The 22356-nt window shown below is 43.0% G+C and overlaps 1 protein-coding gene across 4 annotated transcripts in view; it reads right to left on the reverse strand.

Moving 5' to 3' along the window:
- Nucleotides 1–22356, reverse strand: part of dzip1l (DAZ interacting zinc finger protein 1 like) — an 87489-nt gene that overhangs the window by 33682 nt on the left and 31451 nt on the right. For all 4 annotated transcript variants that reach the window (XM_033031531.1, XM_033031533.1, XM_033031532.1 and 1 more), the window contains exons 12-16: nt 19257–19443; nt 17094–17268; nt 16147–16358; nt 11770–11918; nt 9625–9790 (exon numbers count right to left, since the gene is read on the reverse strand). In XM_033031531.1, the coding sequence (XP_032887422.1) occupies nt 9625–9790; nt 11770–11918; nt 16147–16358; nt 17094–17268; nt 19257–19443 (889 nt within the window). The remainder of the gene's footprint in view (nt 1–9624; nt 9791–11769; nt 11919–16146; nt 16359–17093; nt 17269–19256; nt 19444–22356) is intronic.

Below are 22356 nucleotides of genomic sequence, written 5' to 3' on the forward strand. Positions count from 1 at the left end.
TCAAGTTTCTTTACTCATCTTATACTAAGAACAAAATATCAAAATTCAACTAAGAATTGCTCTTAAAGGATTTTTAAAATTTATACCCTTGTATTGTCAGTGTCGTCTCATGCTCCTCCTTCATTCTCCAATTAATGTTTCTCCCATTCTTCCTCACCCACTATCTTCAGAAAATGGTGCACTCCAGACCATTGGAACAGCCCAAGTCATCTCATGATTCAAAATCTCTCCCTCAACCTCTGGTCTCCTCCTCTGAACTCCGACAGTGTCCCGTAATGTGTACCTTAGCCTTGAGGTTCGATAATGCTAAATCAAAACACATCATTATATGTGTCTGTGGTCATAATAAGGACCTGTTTCCAAAACACATCACTAGTATCGAGACCACCCAGAGGAAATAAACAACCTGGATTTAAGGTTTCTCTTCTGAGAAGGGACTGGAGAAACTGAAGTCATTAGGATGCCCACTGTTGGAGTTCAAATTTATAAGAAGTTTTGAAAATTACATCCACTGGTAATGATAACATTAATGTAAGATCTTCCTTAAAAGGAAAGAAAAAGTCTTGATAATAAATTTTATTCCAGAGAGGTTTACTGGGTCCGGCAGATATAGAGTGAGGGAAAGTAGCAAACCACCTGGGTCTGAAGGCATGCGATGAACAGGAAGGTTGGCGCTGTAATTAAGACGGTGAAAGCACAGTGTACGGGAAGGGTCACGTAAGTCCTTTAAAAGAGGGGGGAGAAGAGGTGTGGAGACAACTTTTAAGAAGCCAGAGATACATGGCTGTGAAGCTCTGCGGACATTAACATTACCGGTCGGTTATCCTTGGTTCTGAAAACTACTGCTTACGTTTTTTTCCTCAATGAGCCAATAAAATTCACCGGTCAGCACCGGCTACAACCTACAAGAACCTACGACAACCTTCGACCTCCTGGCAGCCCACTACCACTGCACCTAGGCACAAGATTTCTCGCTACTCTCCATGGCGGCATAATTCCCAGAATGTGGGAACTCCTCACGACCATGAAGGCGGCTACCCGGCAACCACCCGCGAACATGTGACGACCATGTGGCGACCGCATAGTCTCCTGCAGTCGCCCTAAAGAGTCGCCTAAGTGGGACAGGCCCATTAGGATTTTAAGAGAATCGGTTTCAGTAGTAGTGAATATTGGATTTTCATTGACCAGATTTATCTTGTGACTTGAAAGCTACTAAATGTAACCCAATTTTTTGAGGAAGCAGGGTAGACAGTAATCAGGTAACTAACTATAAGTTAAACAATCTGACATAACTGGTAGAGAAACTATGACCACAATTCAGGTCATAGTTAATCATTTGGGTACTGTCAGCTAGATTTTATGAAAGGAAGATTCATCAAAGTTATGGAGGATGTAATAAGTAGGGAGATAAGGAGAAACTATTAAATAGATTCAAGTTAATAGAAGGCTTTCAAACACTCATCCTACAATTCACTGATGCTATACCAAATTTTATGGCATTGGGGATAGTTGGAAATAGACAAGTTATTTTTCAACAGGTGACATTTTGGATTGAGACCCTTCTTCAGAGATGCTGCCTGTCCCGCTGAGTTACTCCAACATTTTGTGTCTACCTTCAATTTAAACCAATATCTGCAGTTCGTTCTTACACATTATTTTTCATCAGGACTGGGTATAACTAGTGGATGCCAAAAGGATGAAAGCTAGGAGTTTCTTTCTAGTTTATATCATGAGCTGAGTATTAATAAAATGCGTTTATTTGGCCTCACCCATGAGGGAAAAGTTCATTTCCACATACAAGACATAGACATTTGGGTAGAAGAGGGTTTTCTCATACATAAAGCAAGACCTTCACTGTAGTCATGTATTGGATTTAATAATAACCTGAACAGCACAATAATGCAGTTTATAGAGTTACTAACTCACAGCTCCAGCAATCCGAGTTCAATCTTGACCTCCAGTGCTGTCTGTGTGAAGTTTGCACATTCTCCGTGTGACCACATAGGTTTCTACCCAGATGCTCTGGTTTCCTCTCGCATCCCTAAAAGGTGCAATTGGTAGATCAATTGGCTTGTACATTAACTACATTTCCTTTAGTACGTGAGTGAGTTGGAGAAGTGAATTGATGGGAGTGTGGGGACTATGGGACAAATGTAGGATTAAAGTAAGGGGGCTCTTGGAGATCAACATGAACTCGATAGCCAGAAGAGCCTATTTCTGTGCTGCACATCTCCAAGACTGTATATCAGGACCTTCAAGAGAGACAATGAGAGAAGGTCCTGCTGGCAGCAGGGATAATTGAGGTCACAATCAGAATGACATGATCTCATCAAATGACAGTGCGGGCTTGAAGGGTTTAGCAGCCAACTTCTCTTCCTAAATCAGTAGGAATGTTCATACACTCATTAAACAAGACTTCTTTTATGCAGGTATAATTCCACCATCTACAAGGCTCCAAGCCGAGGTCACACCTACAAGTCTGGCTACAAATCCAGCACCCACTATGAAACAGAAATGGCTCCAGTAAAGAGGACCTATCCCGATGAGAAATCCGCGTACAACCGGAGCACCAATGAGGATACCAAACAAGGGAAATATGATTATGTATAAAGTTGCTGTTTTCACCATGATCCCAGTGCGACCCTGAGGTGAGAGTCTGGATGGCAGCCATCACCTCAGGATTCCAAATATATTCCCAGATTCAATTTTCATCCCCAGTCCCCTCCCCTTATCCAGTCACTCTATTATGTAGTTTAGATTCCCATAATGTGCAGTGTCATAGAATGTTCCCCCTATTGACTAAGATGACAGGTTTGCCCAGTTGCCATGCATGAGAAAGCAGTAAAAAAACAATTTATGTGGGGACTGCAGTCAAGAACTAGCCACTGGCAGTGGAATGATTGACAGGCTGTACTATATGGATAATCCACCACCAGCCGTCTTGCTTCCCCACTGAAGTTGAGTCATCCCCAAAGATACTTGGCTGGAAGCTAGAGTTTGAATCCACTTTCAACCAACATGTTCTTATTACCCATGGATGAAGTAGGACAACTTAACAAACACCACAATACAGACACTTAAAGTTAGGCAAACTAGGCAAACTGTTCAATCCCAACAATAAGAACAGGGTTAACACGGTTGTTAAAGTTGGTAATGTAAATAGATTCAAGGTACCTCTAGATGCATTTCCCAAGAAACCTGGTGGAAGAAACATGTTGAAAGGCAAGTGTGGTGGATAATCCATCCCGGGGTATTACTGGACAAAACTTGTCCCTCCTCTTCCCACACTTCCTTATCCTGATGACATGATGCCATTGGATATTAAGTTGAATGCGAATGGTTCCATTTTCTCAAAATGAATAACACCCATACACAAGGAGGAAAGTACGACCCAAATGTTCCGAATGTCAAGTGATCTTTACTGAAGTTAAACAATTTTCCAATGCAGTATTCCTGATTCTGATATCTGGAACTGCTTCCCAATTTCGTACATCCCCTGTATCTTTTTCATTTTCAGAATTCCCCCTCTCAATACATTGATTTGATGTTATCTATTTTCCACTAGCTGTACAATAATATATCCTAATTTAAAACCTTGATCCCCAAATCCCTCCTTTGCTGCCTTTGAACTCTCAACCTGCTTGGTGTAATTTACCTTTCCACCTAATGTCCTCTTTAGTCTTTTTTTTTTACAGTGCAAATTATTGGAGCAGAGACATATTTGGACATGTATGAATAACACAAGTATAAATGGAAACGGGACAATGGAACAAGAGATAGCTAGAAGGTTCACAGAGGATGTAAAGGAGATAAGGACAAAGATTATAGTGCACTATAAGGCAAGAAGAGGTGAAGAATGTTTAGCTCAGAACCATTTTAAGAGAACTTTAATCTATTGTGGGCATTGCTTCACATCAGAACTCATCCACAGATATTAGTGTTTTATTTTTTCCAAAAATAAAACTTTACAAATCAACGTTATGCTGTTAGAAATTAGGAACATTTTCTAATCTCATCCCTGAGATTTAGTTTGGTGCAAATTGTGTTTTTTTTTATAAACTATGACAATGAATAAATACTTTGTTTTATTATTCATAAATATTTTGCAAGTGCTGCAGGAATTATATCATCATAAAGTATTGGCTCAGAGGTGAAGATACCAACACAGCTAGCTTCAGTAGCAATTACCACTAATCTGCAGTAATGTTATAAAAACCCATCTGGGTCATTAATACCCTTCAGTAAAGGGGACCTACCTTCCTTGCCCAGTCTGACTGAAGTGTACAGATTACATGGATGACTTTGAAATAACCAAACAATTACTCTGTCCATTGAGAGATGCTCATTAAATGCTGGTCATGCTCAGATCACGAGAAAATTAAAACAAATAGTTGTGATGTTTCAAAATTGAAGAGCATAGAGAGGGCAGACAATAAGAAACATTTCCCCAGAGCATATGTGTTCAAAAACAGAGGGCATATGTTTGGGGAAGGGGGTAATAAATTGAATAGGGATTTTGACAAAAAAACATTTACACCCAGAGGGTGTTTGAAACCTGGAAAGCACTGCCTGTGGGGTGGTGAAGGCAGAGACTCACACAACATTTGGAAAGTATCTAAACAAGCACTTGAATCACCAGAGCATAAAAGACGATAGATCAAGGGCTGGGTAGATGAGTACCTCTAAAGGTTATCGCGGATATGGTAGGCCAAGGGGTTTGTTTCTGTGCTGTATAACGACACTGTTGTAAAATACTGCTTTATTTGTATTCTTTATATCAGTAGAATGTGTTGGCTGATTTAATTTTTGATTGTAATCCTTTTTAGTGGCCTAACAAAATTAAGTTCAATAACCAAATAATTAAAGTTTATAGTTATCTTCTTTTATTAAATTGTGCCACAGCACTGATTTCAGAAGGCTCCGGTATCACTCAGCTTAAGGTCTATGATTTGGATTTGAATTGAGAGCATTTTGAGGTACACAGTCCCTAATAATAATGTCACAGGTGGATCGCGTGATCAAGAAGGCTTTCGATATCTTGGCCTTCATCAATCAGGGTACCAAGTATAGAAGGTACACAAAATTGCTGGGGAAACTCAGCGGGTGCAGCAGCATCTATGGAGCGAAGGAAATAGGCGACGTTTCGGGCCAAAACCCTTCTTCAGCCTGAAGAAGGGTTTCGGCCCGAAACGTCGCCTATTTCCTTCGCTCCATAGATGCTGCTGCACCCGCTGAGTTTCCCCAGCAATTTTGTGTACCTTCGATATTCCAGCATCTGCAGTTCCCTTTTGAATACCAAGTATAGAAGTTGGGATGTTATGTTACAGATGTACAAGACGTTGGTGGGGCCACATTGGGATTACTTTGTTCAGTTTTGGTCACCCGACTGTAGGGAGGATGTCATTAAGCTGGAAAGAGTGCAGAGACGACTTACGAGGATGTTGAACTACAGGGGGAGATTGGGCAAGCAAGGACTTTATTCCTAGGAGTGCTAAGGGATGATCTTATATATGTGTATAAAATCATGAGGGGAACTAATAGGGCAAATGCACAGAGTCTTTTACCTAAGTTCGGGGAAACAAGACTAAAGAACATAGGTTTAAGGTGGGAGGGGAAATGTAATAGTAACCTAAGAGGCAACTTTTTCACTCTGAGTGTATGGAATGAGCTGCCAGATGAGGTAATTGAGGCAACTACAAAAACAATATCTGAAAAGTCACTTGGACAGGCACGTGGATCGGAAAGGTTTAGAGTGATATGTGCCGATACAGGCAGGTGGGACTAGCATAGAAGGGGCATTTTGGTTGCCATGGACGAGTTGGGTTAAAGGGTCAGATTCTGTGCTGCATGACTCAATGACTCTATAACTACTCAAATCAATGCCATGTGGGATCCTAGGACACAGAAGGTAGGGGAAACCTTTGTTGCATCGGTTTGAAAAGGCAGGCAAGAGATGTGGAGCCAGAACCTGATCAAAGACTGACCTGCAGGGTGCAGAATTATATGGAACCAAGCAGCAGTTTCACCTGTGTACTGACCACACCTGTCCAAACACAGCTCCCTCAGAAAATACCAGGCAATCTCATTGGAGCTTTGCTGCTTATCAGTGAGACCATGGCTACAGCTACGTGGTTCTCGTCTCTCAGCAGATAGTGAGATCAGATAAGAGCTTTGTTCCTTTGTTCCTGCTGTTTAAGGCAAATATGTCACGAAGGGCGTTAAAGCTTTAATACATCGCAATTAATCACTGTTGAGCTCAGGGAGAGCTTGAAATAAGCACCTACATGTACAGCGTATGGAGTAACCTGCTGCATGAGGCTTAGGCAAGTAGGAATGTATTTGAAGATAAGCATTAACTAAACAAGGGAAAGTACCTCTGAAAACCTGCCCCGAGAAATAGTATGCAGCTCCAATCATTCCTGAGGCTGGTGAACAGAACACATTCACTAAGAGCGGCAAGGATAATAGTTGCTCAGGAAGTATCATGATTCCTTGACCGCTAATTATTCGGGCCTTTCTTGGAATGATTCTATGAATAAAATTTCAGCTACAAACCGTTGGACGTCCAAACATTGCACCTGTCAGATATGGGTGCGAGACAAGGTGATTCCTGTTTTCATCACCGAAGAAAGACACAAAAAAGCTGGAGTATCTCAACGGGTCAGGCAGCATCTCTGGAGAAAAGGAATAGGTGACGTTTCGGGGCTGTTTTCTCCAGAGATGCTGCCTGACCCGCTGAGTTACTCCAGCTTTTCGTGTCTATCTCTGTGTAAACCATCATCTGCATTTCCTTCCTACACTTTCATCACCTTCAGTAAGAGAACTGTGCAAACTTCTATGAGATGGCACTGCTTGAAAATGGGCTTTGCTTGAAAGTGCAGCGAGCGGCTTGGTGTCTGAGTTGGTGCGTGTGGCACTGTGGCATGCTGGAGACAGCATGACAGAGGCTGGTTCCAGGTTTAGTGTTCAGACTTCAATCAGCTTCACCTCAGCTAGGGAAATACCACAACACAACAAGTCCAGCAAGAGTTATGGAACTATAGAAAGAAAAAGTTGCCAATGCTCCACTTTAAACAAAGTTTAAAAGCAGGAGGTGAGGACGAGACACTCTAGGTAAGGTTATACATGTCCACCATCAAAAGGCCACTCTTGTTGGAATCCTGGATCTGCAGATGCAGCAGGGAGCACCGCTTATTTGTCCATTAACAATGCTAGTTAAGAGCTAGGACCCCCACCATCACAATCCCTGGTCTTATCAACATACCAAGACAAGGACTCCAGTGGAACAATTGGAAGAACTGCTACCCGCATAAATCCAGGAACCCAGGTTTTAATCCCAACCTCGACCATTGTCTATGTGGAGTTTGCACGTTCTCAATGTGACTGCACTGGTTTCCTCCCGTACCCTGAGAAAGTTCAGCTTGATAAGTTAATTGGGCACTATAAGTTGCCCATCATGTGGAGATGAGTGCTGGAATCTATGGAGGATTCCATGAGAATGTAGGGAAAATAAAGAATGGGATTAATGTGAAATTAGAGCAAATTGGTGGCTGATGGTTGACATGTTGGTGGGCAGCAGGGCCTGTTTTCATGCTGTATCTCTCTATGACCCAGGCAGAAAAGAAGGGTTGATGATGGTGTGAGAAACATGAAGCAAGCCGATTATTTGGATGTGGTAGATGATAGTGCAGAGACAGCAACAGGTTAGTACAAGGTAATTGTCAATGAGAGGGTCCAACTAATTGATAAGAAGACTGTAAAAAAACATGGAAAATTGGAATAAAATTGTCTTTTCCAATGGAAACGAGTGTGGAGTAGGCAATGGCAAGAGAGCGATGAACGTTGAACTAATGGCTTATTGTGTGCTAGGCTTCATTTTCCATTCAATAGTGATGGGACTCAGGCAGAGAACAAGTGGCCAGACTATCCACTCTATCACACAAGGTTAAAATGCTCCCGCAAAATCTGGACTTCACACTCTACAGATTAAATCATGAACCTTATTGTCACTGTGCCTGATGAAGGAAAATTCTCATCACAACTCTGACAAGGAATTTTCCGGCATGCAATGGGACATTTGAAAAAAATTTGTCACACCATCAAAAGTGGCAAAGCTGCCAGTGAGGTACGGAAGCCTCTGAAGAACTCTGCCCATTCCCATGCTACTGCTTCCCCCGGGGCTGTTGTTCTGAAGCTTAAAGCAATAGAGCAGTCTAATGGCAATAATTACACTGCCAGTGCCTGGATGATATAAATGCACCACTTCCTTTCAGAGCACCGGAAGCAGCAATAAATTAAACTAAAGCGTTTTATTTCACAGAACAATGTTACAATTTCAGAATAATTATATGGGTAAATGCTATGGTCCCAGTGCAGAGATGGACTTGACAAAAAATTACAGGTGGGAAGGCTCTAACATTACAAAAGCCATTATAGTATCTGTGCATTCTCTGGGAACATTTTCATACTGGGATCAGTGCACTTGCCCTATACAAAACCTTAATATATATAATATAACACAATCAACTATGAACATTCCTCTCCCTCCCAATCATAGCACAGCACAGTCTGGTTCCAAAAGATTCTGTTCATAATCTGTTTGGTCCCATAAATCATACATTAATACGCCAGTCAAGTGCAAGTAATGAATGGGTTACAATGTGGCTTTAAAATGATGTGTATCTTCACCCATATTTGCAGTTATACTGTCCTATACAACAGTCTGTCATACTGTGCTGAAGGAAGGTCAGCGCTGTAACCTCCAGATCGCAGTCTGCAAAGAATATTTTTCCTATCAATGGTATACCACAAACACCCTGTGTGGAAAACAGTGGGAGAAATAGCGATCCAGATCACAATTTCACTGCTCACCCCTCCCATTGAGAAGGAAAATAAATGTTGGAGAAAGGTCTGTATCAAGAGAAGGAAGAAAGTCCTGACTGACAGTGACTAGACTTCCATCCCTGAGAGGGGCACATGTCAGCAGAGAGCAGAGATACAAGCGATGTTAAACAATCAGATAACAAACCCATCGCTTTGGGTCAAATTCATGCGGATGGTCATGGATATCATGGATAGGAAATGTTTAGAGGGATATAGGCCAAATGCATGCAAACAAGACTGGCTTATGTAGGCATCCATGTAGGCATGGATGAGTTAGGCTAAAGGGCCTGTTTGCGTGCTGTACATCTTTTTGTGATTGGTAATTCGGAGCAGTTGGGCCACAGATGGGTGTATCTGTTTAGCATCACATGTAGGAAGTAGAGAAGAGGTTATTGAGGATGGAATGCGAGGCCAGGTGTCTCAGTAGAACAGCTGAAAGGAAGGGCAGGTTTCCTGGTATATACAGCAATATTACATACCACAACATCTCTTACGGAAATTGCACCTTGGCTATCAAAAAGACCATTAAAAAAATAATTTTCACGATTTTCTTTTAAAACACACACATATATGACAAACCTTTAGACACTGCCTGTATCTGGCAAATGCCTTTATCAATGACAAATTATGACAACATATAATCAACAGCACTTTGTTATTAAAAGCATGCAAGCCAAAAAGAAAGTCCTTTTCTTTTGGTTGAGTGTTAAGTTCAGCATGCAGGTCGTTCTCGCTACCAACCTCTGGTGGCTGACGAGCTCCAGGCACTAGTTCCCTGAGAGAGAGGTGGTTCAATACTTTGCCGTGGCACTGGCACAGGCTTCGAAGTTTTTATTTTTGGGGCAAACTCTTCTGACACATCCTCGATGGACGAGATGTCCAGCTCGCTCTCCTCATCGTCCGACAACTGCCAAAAGAAAGCAGGGATGGATGACATGAGTGACATTGTTGGAGAGGCAACCGTGTGGAGGAGTGCAACAAGGATACCATGGTTGGGACAACACCAGAGCAAACAGCAGTTTGGAACTGAAAGGGATCAGATCTCAGAAAAATGTTTAATAAAAAGTGGGAGGTTTTCATTCCCCATGATGTATTGGTACTTTGACTAGGCAGCATTTAAGGAACCAAAGATAGACACAAAAAGCTGGAGTAACTCAGCGGGTCAGGCAGCATCTCTGGAGAAAAGGAATAGGTGACATTTCGGGTCGAGACCTTTCTTAATGAGCTGTTTGTCAACCTGTAGTTACTCCCAAAACTGCCCGCATTAACCGGTGTTTTCGCTTGGAGGATCAGCGGGGTGGCTCGCCGATCATCAAACAGCCAACCACCCTCTTCTGCTGAAACCAGGAACTCTCCTGCAGCACAATGTGGGACCGCTAGCTCCCAACGTTCCCACTGAGGGGGAGGGCATCCCTTTCAACAGCTCAGGGATTAATCAGTACACTAGAGAATGGGAAAGATATTCTCACCAGCCCTTCTGAACATGGAAAGAAAAACTGCCACTGAGTTTGCTTTCCAAAGTAGTTACTGACACGATGCATGGTATTCACCATCTATGCTCTTCATCTTGTAGAGAATGTCGGACATGTTTTATCTTGGCAGGATTTGAAATTGCAATATGTTTTGATTCCTACTCATTATGCATTGAATTAGCTGTGGGACTAGCCCAAGCCATCATTTTCTCTCTTACGCAAATATAGCAAATTAAAGACAGTGGTCCTTTAACATTTCGTATTATCTTTTAGTTAATGGCATCAGATCAAGGGGAGATACTGGCTGGTATTTGAAACAACATGAAAGTATTGATGTGTTTAAGAAGGAACTGCAGATGCTGGAAAATCGAAGGTACACAAAAATGCTGGAGAAACTCAGCGGGTGCAGCAGCATCTATGGAGCGAAGGAAATAGGCAATGTTTCGGGCCAAAACCCTTCTTCAGACTGATGGGGGGTCAGCGAAGGAAATAGGCAATGTTTTGGGCCGAAACCCATAATGATATAGTGCTTTCAATCACAAATGGTACAAATATGAGGTGATTAACTAAATGAACCAGGGGAATTTCTTTATGAAATAACGCAAATTGATGTGATCTGAAATACAATTCCTGAATGGCAGTTGAATGCAAATCCAATGGCAACCATCAATAGTCAATGAGATGGCTACATGTGAAGAAGAGAGAGCTGTGAGTAGTGATATGTTGAGAGTAGCAAGGATCTGGCACAATTAATCCCAGGACGGTAGTCTACATCTAAGAATCACAAGTCTACTCTGGGTTTCTGGTGATTAATGATGTGAAGGGCATGCAGGTGTCACTGATCACTGTACAATCACCCTTGATGCAAAGCAACTCCACTGACCTTATATAAACACAAAATGCTGGAGTAACTCAGAGGGACAGGCAGCATCAATGGAGAAAATAAATAGGTGACATTTCGAGTGAAGGGTCTCGACCAAAAACATCACCTATTCCTTTTCTCCAGAAATGCTGCCTGAACCACTGAGTTACTCCAGCATTTCTGTGTCCATATTCAGTGTAAACCAGCATCTGTCATTCATTCTTACACATTTTGGCTGCTCCACTGATCTTATACTGGCCTGCTGGGCACATTCCTGTTATTATCAACACATAACACAGGCGAAGAAAGATAATCTGCCTTTAACAGCCACCTTATCCCAAGCATCACCCGATCAAAAATATTCCCTTAGTTCCTCCCATTTCCCCCCTACCTTCTTTGCAACTAAAACCTAGCTTATTTTCTCTTTTGCCGAATTCTGACGGATCTCAGACCTGGAATGCTAACATTTGTTCAAAGTACTGAAGGGCTGCAGTGTGCAGGGGGTGTAAAAATCCAGCAGAATGCCTGTTAATGTGTCTCATGCCTTCTTACCTGCAGTTTCTTCACCATGGTACTGTTCTTTGGAGAAGGTTGAGGGGCGGCTTGAGGTGCAGGGAGGAGTTTCACTCCCCCGATGGGTTTCTTCACTGGAGAACTCATCTGCTTCTCCAGGCTCCTAGCCATGCTTTGAACCATAGTCCCTAGAAATCAGGAGAGTGAAAATAACAACTCAGATACTAAGCACATTTCCTGCTGTGATTTGGGTTGTATCATAACAAGACATGTGTCCCACCAACAACATACAAGGTTGCAACACAACATCGCACCTCCTGCACTCAATACCCCGACCAAGCAGGCAAGTCTGCCAGATGCCACCTTCACCACCCTGTTTATCTGCCTTGCTGCTTTCAAGGAGCTCTGTACCCATGCCCCTCAGCCTCCCTGTTGTACAACGTTCTCCAGGGCCCCACAATTTACTGTATACCAAATGTAACTTCCTCACATTTTGAGTTAAATTTGATCTGCCATTCCTTGGCCCATTTTGTAGTTTAGTTTAGAGATACAGCGCCGAAACAGGCTCATCGACCCACCGGGTCCGCGCCGACCAGCGATCCCCACATATTAACACTATCCTATACACAGTGACCATTTTTACATTTACCAAGCCATTTAAGCTACACACTGTACGTCATTGGGACTCTGATTCATTGGGACAGGTGCTTGAATGAACAAGGCATAGAGGAATAAGGGAATAATGCAGACAAGTCGGATCAGTATAGATTGGTGTGATGGTCAGCATTGATGTGATAAGCTATAGGGCCTGTTCTTTGCTGTATAGCTCTATGACTCTAATTATGTTCTCCCCCGCTGGGTGGCTGAATAAGGTATCTCAGAATAAGGTGGACAAAAATGCTGGGGAAACTTAGCGGGTGAGGCAGCATCTATGGAGCGAAGGAATAGGTGACGTTTCGGGTCGAGACCCTTCAGACCTGCCGACAAGGGAGGTGCCGTGGTTGTCTGGCGCAATGGCCTCTACCGGTCTGAGGCTTAACTTAAACATCTCGGAATAAGGAGTTGGCCATTCAAGAAAGAAACAAGGAGACTTTTTTTTTCACCCAGAAGTTATTGAACCTAAAATACTCTACCTACTAGGGCTATGGAGGTTCTGGGCATAGCCATATTTTTAAATTATATTAAGAGAATAGAGTTAAATAGGGAGAATGCAGCAAAATGCCATTGTATTTTTTTTATTTTTATAATATTTTTATTAGAAGCATGTAAATAATAAGAACATTTCATGTATATCAGTCATACATTGCTAATATTATCAATTATTTAATGACTCTGCTTCTATTTTTTTTATAGATAGAAAATAATAAAGAGAGAAAAAAAAAGCATGATAAAGAAGAAAGGAATAATTTACTAATAATACAACTTTGAAGATAGGTTCGAAAATTATTAAGTATAACTTTTCATCTAATCCTGAGTTCGAGCTTCAGTCAGTTTTCCGTGCCGAAACATTCTACCCCTTCAAATAGTCAATAAATGGAGACCATATTCTGACCAAAAGTTATTGTTTGTCCATTAAAACAAGTCTAGTTCTTTCCAAATGTAAGGTCTAAAATGCCATTGTATTAATGATCAGCCACGATATTACTGAAAGAGCAGATTTGAGAGGCCATATAAAAACACCCACTTCTGTATTTTATGTTCCTCACGTCACCATTGGCAAAATTACTTGCAGTACGGGAAAAATCACGAGCACCCTGGACAAATATCACTGGCATCTAGGGCAAAATCATCGGCACTATGGGAAAATGTCTCATTGCATTGGAGAAGCAACCAACATAATCAAAGACTTGTCTCACACTGGTCATCCCTTCTCCTCCCTGCTCCTGCCCAGCAGAAGGTACAGAAGTTTGAAAGCATACACCACGAGACTCAGGAACAGCTTCATCCCTTCCGTTATCAGACTTCTGAACATTCTTGTCATAAGCTAGTGTCGGATTCCCCTCTATCCATTGTAATTTGTGGACATTAGACTTTGTCTGTAGAATTGATGTACGACAATGCACTACATTGCTTCTTCTTCTTCTTCTTCTTCATCTTCTTCTTCTTCTCTGTATCTTCCCCTATGCTCTATTGTAATCTATTGTACTTGAGTTTGGCTTCATTGTATCTATGCATGGTATATCTGATCAGTTTGGATAGCATGCCAAGCAAAGCTTTTCATTGTACTCAGTACACATGACAATAAGAAAATTTAAACCTCAACTTAAACCAAGATCACCGCAATCACAGGCAAATATCACTGTCGGCAACAATGGCATCACCATCATTGGGTTTCCGATAATTATCTATTTGACCCTCACAAACATCAGCATTGAATTTACTGATGAAATATTTGAAGATGCCCATTTGTGGATTTATTCAATCTCAAAATGCTGTCAAGGTCCGCACCCAGTCCGCTTCTATAGTTGCCCTGACAACAATGGTGCTGAAAAAATGGCTTGCTTGTCCACATCAGGCATGAGTGATGTGAAACTGAGAAATCTTCAGCTCGGATTAGATAATAGACAATAGACAATAGGTGCAAGAGTAAGCCATTCGGCCCTTTGAGCCAGCACTGCCATTCAATGTGATCATGGCTGATCACCCACAATCAGTACCCGGTTCCTGCCTTCTCCCCATTGAATACGGGCCCCAACGTTCCAACCCTAAAGTACACAATTAAACATTTGCCACACTATGAGAGCATCCACTTTAGGAGTTAAAGTTACAGAAACAGGCCCTCTGCCAAACTATTCCATATCACCCATTCACACCCATTTCCAATCACCTATTTACAAAATCTCTATTTTTATTCTCTCCCCATTCTAATTAACTCCCCCAAGTTCTACCACTCACCTATACACCAGGGGCAATTTGCCTATAATCTGTACATCTTTGGGCCCTGGAACAAACTAAGACATCCAAAGGAAATCTACACAATTGCAGAATGAACTTGAAGACTCCACACAAAGAGCACCAGAGGTCCAGATTGAGGACAGATCTCTGATGCTGAGAGGCAGAGGCTTTACCAGCTACATCATCATGCTGCCCTTTTACTGAAACGAGTGTCCAATTGCCAGATTCTTTTTACATGTTGAATTCAACAAGCAGGCTGCCAGGGTGAGAACTTATTATTCAATCTATAACTTTTTGGTCCAGTCACCTAACACCTAACACTGTATTAAATTCCATCAACCATTCCTCCGCCCACCTGGCTAATCGATCCAGATCCTGCTGCAATCGTTCACAACCATCTTCACTATCTGCAAAACCACTAACTTTTGTATCATCAGCAACTTGCTAATCTTGCCTGTATGTTCTCATCCAAATCATTGATGTAGATGACAAACAGTAACGGGCCCAGCACCGAACCCTGTGGCACACCACTAGTCACAGGCCTCCATTCTGAGAAGCAACCTTCCACCATCACCCTCTGCTTCCTTCCATCGAGCCAATTTGCTATCCATTCAGCTATCTCCCATTGGATCCCATGAGATCTAACCTGCCAGAGCAGCTTACCATGCGGCACCTTGTCGAATGCCTTACTGAAGTCCATGTACACAACATCTACAGCTCTGCCCTCATCAACCTCTTTGCGCACTTCTTCAAAAAAATTAATCAGATTTGTGAGACACGACCTCCCACATACAAAACCATGCTGACTGTCCCTAATCAGCCCTTGCACATCCAAATGCCTGTATATCCTATCCCTCAGAATACTCTCAAGCAACTTACCAACTACAGATGTTCTCACCAGCCTATTGTTCCCAGCATTTTCCCTGCAGCTCTTTTTGAAAAGAGGCACAACATTTGCCACCCTCCAATCCTCTGGCACCTCTCCTGTATTTAACAAAGATTTTTCATAAATTTCAACCAGGGCTCCCGCAATTTCCTCTCAAGTTTCTTGCAAAGTCCTAGGATATATCTGATCAGGCCCCAGAGATTAGTCTACCTTCAAACACGACAGTACCTTCAGTACTTCCTCGACGGTAACCCTGACTGCTCTCATGACACTTCCAGTGACTGCTCCAATTTCTTCCGTCCTACAGTCTTTCTCCTCGGTAAATACAGAGGAGAAATACTCATTGAGGACCTTGCCCATCTCCTGTGGCTCCACATAGAGGTGACCGCTTTTATTCCTGAGAGGTCCCACTCTCTCTAGTTACCCTTTTCCCCCTAATGTATTTATAACATCTTTTGGGATTGTCTTTTATGCTACCCGCCAGAGCTATCTCCTAGCCCTTTTTTTCCCTTCTGATCTCCTTTTTTTAGTTTGCTCCTTAGTTCCCAAAACTCCTCCAGGGATGCACTTGATCCCAGCTGCCTATACCTGTCCCATGCATCCTTCTTGTTTTTGACTAACGTCTAATGACTAACCTGGCGGACTGCGGACCATGGTGGCTGCAGGTGGACTCAGCACCCCTGTTGAGATGTCAGTGTCTGACCAGTCTTCATCATCACTCATGGTGGCCTGTCTCTGCTTCGGTTTGCACTGGACAATGCTGACCTTTGGACCGTCTTTGACACCCACACTGGTGACGTAGGCACTGTCCACAACGGAGTCGTCATCAGAAGAGAATGGGGGCGTGCTGTATGGTGGAGGAAAAAGGAACACCGTTCAGCTGCAGTGTGGACATCTGTCATCTACCTATTGTTTTGGGGGCTCACCTGGGAATGTGGCTTCAACAAAATGGGAGCACTGGATTCATCCACGCAGGGAACTGTGCTCCAATTATCCCAGCTGAAAGTAATACCTTTCCCCACAGATATGTCAAGGGTGTTCATTTTCTTACAGAACTTGACAGGATAGACACAGAGATAATGTTTCCTCTGGCGGGGGTACCTAAGGGACCACGGTGTCAAAATAAGCGGTCAGCACTCTCGATCAAGAGGAGATTTTGGTGAATCTTTGGAACTCTTAACCCAAGGGCTGTGGATGCTCTGAAGATATTCATGATGTAGAGCCACAAAAAATGGTGCATTAAGGGAAAATGGGATACAAGAAAGTCACACTGAGATAAAAGGTCTTCTTGGATGACTGAATGGGCTACTCCTACTTTTATGTTCTATAAATGATGAAGGAAGGGAAACCACTGGTTACAGGGTGGTAATCATTAAAGAACTGCTTTAAAGTCACAGGAAGAGTATGTGACTTTAAACTTCTGAATGGACTGTAAATCCACACTTCCAAGTTCAAGGGAACAACATTCCACTAGTCACAGTTAGCCCTGCACCAAAATGGCTCCACCGATTTGTGTCGAGACGCTCAGGAGAATGATTCCTAAATTAAGGCATGGGGGTGGAAGTTGAGAGGAGAGTCATACCTGGCACTAAGTGCAGCCGAGCGAGGTGGACTGGCAGTTCTGTGCTGTGCAGCTGGTTTGGATACTTGAGTCTGGTGGACCTTTGAGTCAATCACTCGAGATGGTTTTGATGGAACAGCTCGAGGACGTTTGCTGTCACCCGCCGCATTCAGTGATGAGCTGATGTGTCTCCGCACTAATTAAAAGGAACAAATATATTATAAATAGGGCCAGCAGCAGTCTGCTTCACCATCTCGGTAGATTAATGCTGCTCCACAACAGCAACCCAATCTCTATACCTGGTGCTCTCAGCTACATGTATTTGCTCTGTATAGCCTGAATCCCTTAGCTAACAAAAATCCACAAAGATATAAGAGAATACAGATGCTAGAATCTTGAGGTTTAAAAAAAACAGGCTGCTGGAGGAACTGAGTAGGTCAGTTGAAAATGACGGAAAATGAAGACAACATTTCGGGACAGGACCTTTCTTCAGACTGATGCAGTAGAGGGGAGATCATAGGTAGAAAGAGGTGGGAAGAAGGGGTGGGCAAGAGCTGGCAAGATAGATCCAAGTAAGGAGAGGTTGACTGGTGGACGTCAGATGGGGAGAGAAGGGTGATGATAGCAATCAAGGCTGAAGATGACAATGGAGAAGAAAGGGTGCAAATAGTGGAAATCCATAGACCTCAACTTTGAAAGCTTTAAATAGTACCCAGTATCCACAGCTTCGAAAGATAAGATTATTTCATTGGGAAAGGCCAGTTTCTTATTAATACACCTTGAAATGGCAAGCTCCAGTTTCTCTTTAATCCCCAGACCTCCAGAACCTTGCCTATGGTTAGAGAAGATATGAAGGTATTAGTAAAGGGCCCTATAATCTCCTCTCTTGCCTCTCTCAATAACTTAGGATAGATCTCATCAGGCCCTGGGAATTTATCCACCTTAATGCTCTTCAAATGCCCCAACACTACCTCCTTCTTGATCTCAAAATGCCCAAGCATATTAGTAATCCCCACCCTGATTTCATTGTCCTCCATATACTTAAATTCCCCAAGTACCTCGAAGTCACCCTGGATCGCACCCTCACCTATTGTGAACACCTGAAGAGGGTGGCTGATAAACTGAAAGCAAGCGTCAACATCAGGAAACCTGCAGGCAACAGCTGGGGATCCAATGCACACACCCTTGTACCGCAAGCTTAGCCCTAGTCTACTCAACAGCCGTGTTTTGCTCAACAGCTTGGGCTAATTGCTGCCACACCAAACGAGTTGACACTGTCCTTAACTCTGCAATGCGGGTTATCACAGGGACGCTTAAGTCAACACCTTTGCACTGGCTCCCTGTCCTCTCTTATATCGCCCCTCTCAGCATACGCAGAAGGGAGAGGATGTTGAAAGATTGGGTCACCATCGAGGCTAACCCTGACCTTCCATCCATGCTGACTTGAACAATCAGCCCAACATTGGCCTGAAGTCCCGCAAACCCTCCTGGTCTTCCGTTAAATCCCTGGAATACTTTGACCCCAAGACTGAGTGGCGTAGAGCCTGGAAAGATGCCAACACCAACACCAACAACGGAAATGTCATCACAGACCCCACAGTGAAACCACCGGGTTTTGACCTCCATCGCAAGCAATGGCTAACCCTGAACAGAATCTGCACTCTCCATGCAAGAACAGCCCATCACCTGCATAAGTGAGGGATGACAGACAGCCCTGCTTGCGAGTATGGACATCCAGACCAGACCGTCCCACACATCGAGAATGACTGCCCACTGAGGCTTTTCCCTGGGGGCATCAAAGCCATCTACCCAGTAACTGATGCTGTCCTGGCCTGGATGTCTACCCTTGATATACAACTTTAGGCTGTGCACGCCATACGCAAGAAGAAGACGAATGGTTGCCTAGTTCTTGATCAAAATCATTCTATAAGCAATTTGACCAGCATAATGCAAATAATATTGCTTAATTCATCACTCACTTTATATCCAATTTGTGATATAAAAACACACATTATAGCAGAACTACCTGCACCAAGTTGTGGAATACATTCCCAGAGAAGAACGGCAAATAAAACAAAGGTCTACCCAATTGCACACAAATAGGATGAGAAATAGTTGTAGGGCCAGCAACAAATGATAAATGGAACAGCTTGCTCAAGCTGGGCACATTGCTCACACACATACCTTTACTTGACCGAGGGGGAGAGTAACCTTCGGTGTGATGATTCTCTTTCACCTTCTCTATGGCAATCCTTGCAAAGCGCTTGCGAAGGCTGGTGAACTCATGAAAATGCTTGGCCTTGCTCTCACGCTGTTTCCCCACTGTCATGCTCATGCTTTTCAGTGTTTGGGCCGGGATTCCCTTCGAACCCTGAAACAGAATCCAAAGAGTCGCTGTTAAAAGCTCATTACTTCAATGGGTGAGAAGAGGGGGTTGGTGAAGCAAGATGATGCCCCACTCCCACTGCTCCATTCCAAGCACCAGTGGATCACTATGCTCATCAACATGGCTGATCCTCCTTGTTTCTCCTTGAGCAACTACACACGTTTAAGACTATATGATTGTGCAGTTGGAGGCCAGAATGAATACTGTTCAATCACACAGAGAAGTCAAAATCATAAACACTCCCTCCTTCAAACTCATAAACATTGCCTCCATCAAGACCAGAATATCCATGACCTTTACCTAACAAATGAGAAACTGGAGAGAACCGCTCAGCCATCCAGCTTCCCTTCCCACCCCCCATTTTTCTCTATTCATAAGATTTAACAAATATTCAAACTATGCTTCTTTTGAGGAAGAATGTCCCAAATACTCGCCAGCTCAGAGAAAAACGTTCACCTCATTCTGTCTTAAATGATTGATCCATTGTTTTCAATGGATCAACCATTTCCAATGCACCCTTTTGAAATAGCAGTTCTATAAACTTATTCTGATCTGCTTCAATGCATGAACATTTTCCTTAAATAAAGATACCAACACTACACACAGTACTCCAGGTAAGGTCTCACCAATCAATCAAATAACTTAAGCATAACATTCCTACCCACGTACTCAACTCCCCTCACAATAAATTACAATATTCCGTTAGCTTCTCAATTACCTTTTGCTCCCGAACACCAGCCTTTAGGGAATCAGGAGCACCATGACGCCAGATCCCTGCTTCTGAGTTCAGCAATCCCTCACCATTTAGATAATATGCATCTTTCTTATTTTTCCTGCCAAAATGGACAATTCATATTTTGCTGCACTACATCCCATTTGCCAGTTCTTTACCCAATCCTTTATCTGTGTATTGTACACTTAAGTCACACACAATGTCGATGGTTGCATCTATGAAGATGGAAGCATCATCTAATGGAACAATGAGAATGACTTTACTGCACAGTCTGCACCAGTTCAACAAGGTAGTTCACTGCCACCTTCTCATGGTGACCTTGCTTGGGTAAAATGAAGACACAAGAGACTGCAGCTGCTGGATTTTGAGCTAAAACATTGTGCTTGAGGAACTCAGTGGGTCAGGCAGCATCTGTGCAGGGATATGGACAGATGATGTTTGCATTCGGAACCCTTCTTCAGACCGATGGACTAGACAGGAGATAGCTGGTGGAAGGACAAGGGAAAGAGAGTTGCCAAGTGCTAGATGGATCCAAGTAAGGAGGGAATGATTGGCAGATGAATTAGATCGGGGAACAGAAGGGTGGAGACAGTAAGGAAGACTGGAGGTGATAAGTGGAAAAGACACCTCTTTTGTGGATGCAAATAGTGTACTTGATAAAGAAAGGAAGGTGGGGAGTGGAGTGAAATGTAGAACAAGTGGGTGGGATAGTGGATAGCTGGGTCGGGATAGCTGAAGCTGAAAGGCAGCGCCTCTACCTGCTGCCCGAATAATGCATTACCTCACTCTTTCCTGCAATAAATTCCAAATGCCCGTGTTCTGCTCAACAAATCAGTCATCAATATCCTCCTGCAGCGCTTTCCACTTCACTGTTCCACATGTGGCCCGTCTTTGTATCATCTGCAAATATCTTTAACATGCCTCCTATTTTTAAGTCAAAATCATTCATGTGTTCCATAAACAGAGAGGGATCAAGTTTGGTCTTCTATAGAACTCCTATGGAAACAGCTTCCCAGTGTAAAAATAGACCCTGCATTTTACCTCCTGCCACTAACCAGCTTTTGGATCCAATTTGCTACTCTTGGATCCAATGGGCTTTTATGTTTTTGACTAGCTTGCCACGTGGGTCTCTGTCAGAAGCTTTGCTAAAAATCCACATAGATTATGTCAAACGCACCGTCCTCAGTGACCCTCCACAAAGAATTCAATTACTTTTGGCAGACACAACCTTCCCTTGGCAAATCAACGGGATTATATAGGTCTCCATCATCACTTAAATGGGTAAATGCTTACGATCCTTTCCTCGTCTGCCTTTTTCCTGTAGATGGCAGCAAAGCCCCAAATGTACATCAAAGAAGCAACAGAGAAATGGGAAAAAATATAGGAATAGGCCATTCAGCCCTCAAACCTGCCCATCATTCACTAGATCATGGCTAATCTTCCTCAGATATTATCCCCAGTGCCCATTGCCCTCAATTCTGTAAACTGTCAAAAAATGTAACTACCACCACCTTAAATAGTTCTAACAATCAAGCTACATGGCCCTTTTGGATGGAGAATTCTGAGATTCACAATCCTCTGCAAAAAATAAAATTTCTAAGTACCTCAGTTTTACCGGCCCCTTATCTTGTAACAACCTCCCTTCAATCGACACTCTCCCATTCATGAAAACATCTCAGAATCTACCCTGCCAAGCCCCCTCTGGATCTTGTATGTCTCAATAAGGTCAAAGAAGACAGACACAAAAACTTGGAGTAACTCAGCAGGACAGGCAGCATCTCTGGAGAGAAGGAATGGGTGGCGTTTCGGGTCGAGATCCTTCTTCAGACTGGTTAGGGATAAGGGAAACAAGAGATATAGACGTTGATGTGGAAAGATAAAGAACAATGAATGAAAGATATGCAAATAAGCAACGATGATAAAGGAAACAGGCCATTGGTAGCTGTTTGTAGGGTGAAAATGAGAAGCTACTGTGACTTGGGTGGGGAAGGGATAGAGACAGAGGAAATGCTAGGGAGACCTGAAATGAGAGAAATCAATATTCATACCACTGGGCTGTAAGCAACCCAAGCGAAACAAGGTCACCCTACATTCTCCTAAACTTCAAAGAATGCCGAAAGGAGCAAGACCCCCTCCCGCACCGACTGTGAGTGACCCCCCCCCCC

This window comes from Amblyraja radiata, chromosome 13, assembly GCF_010909765.2.
Source record: "Amblyraja radiata isolate CabotCenter1 chromosome 13, sAmbRad1.1.pri, whole genome shotgun sequence".
In the NCBI taxonomy this organism is placed as follows: domain Eukaryota; kingdom Metazoa; phylum Chordata; class Chondrichthyes; order Rajiformes; family Rajidae; genus Amblyraja; species Amblyraja radiata.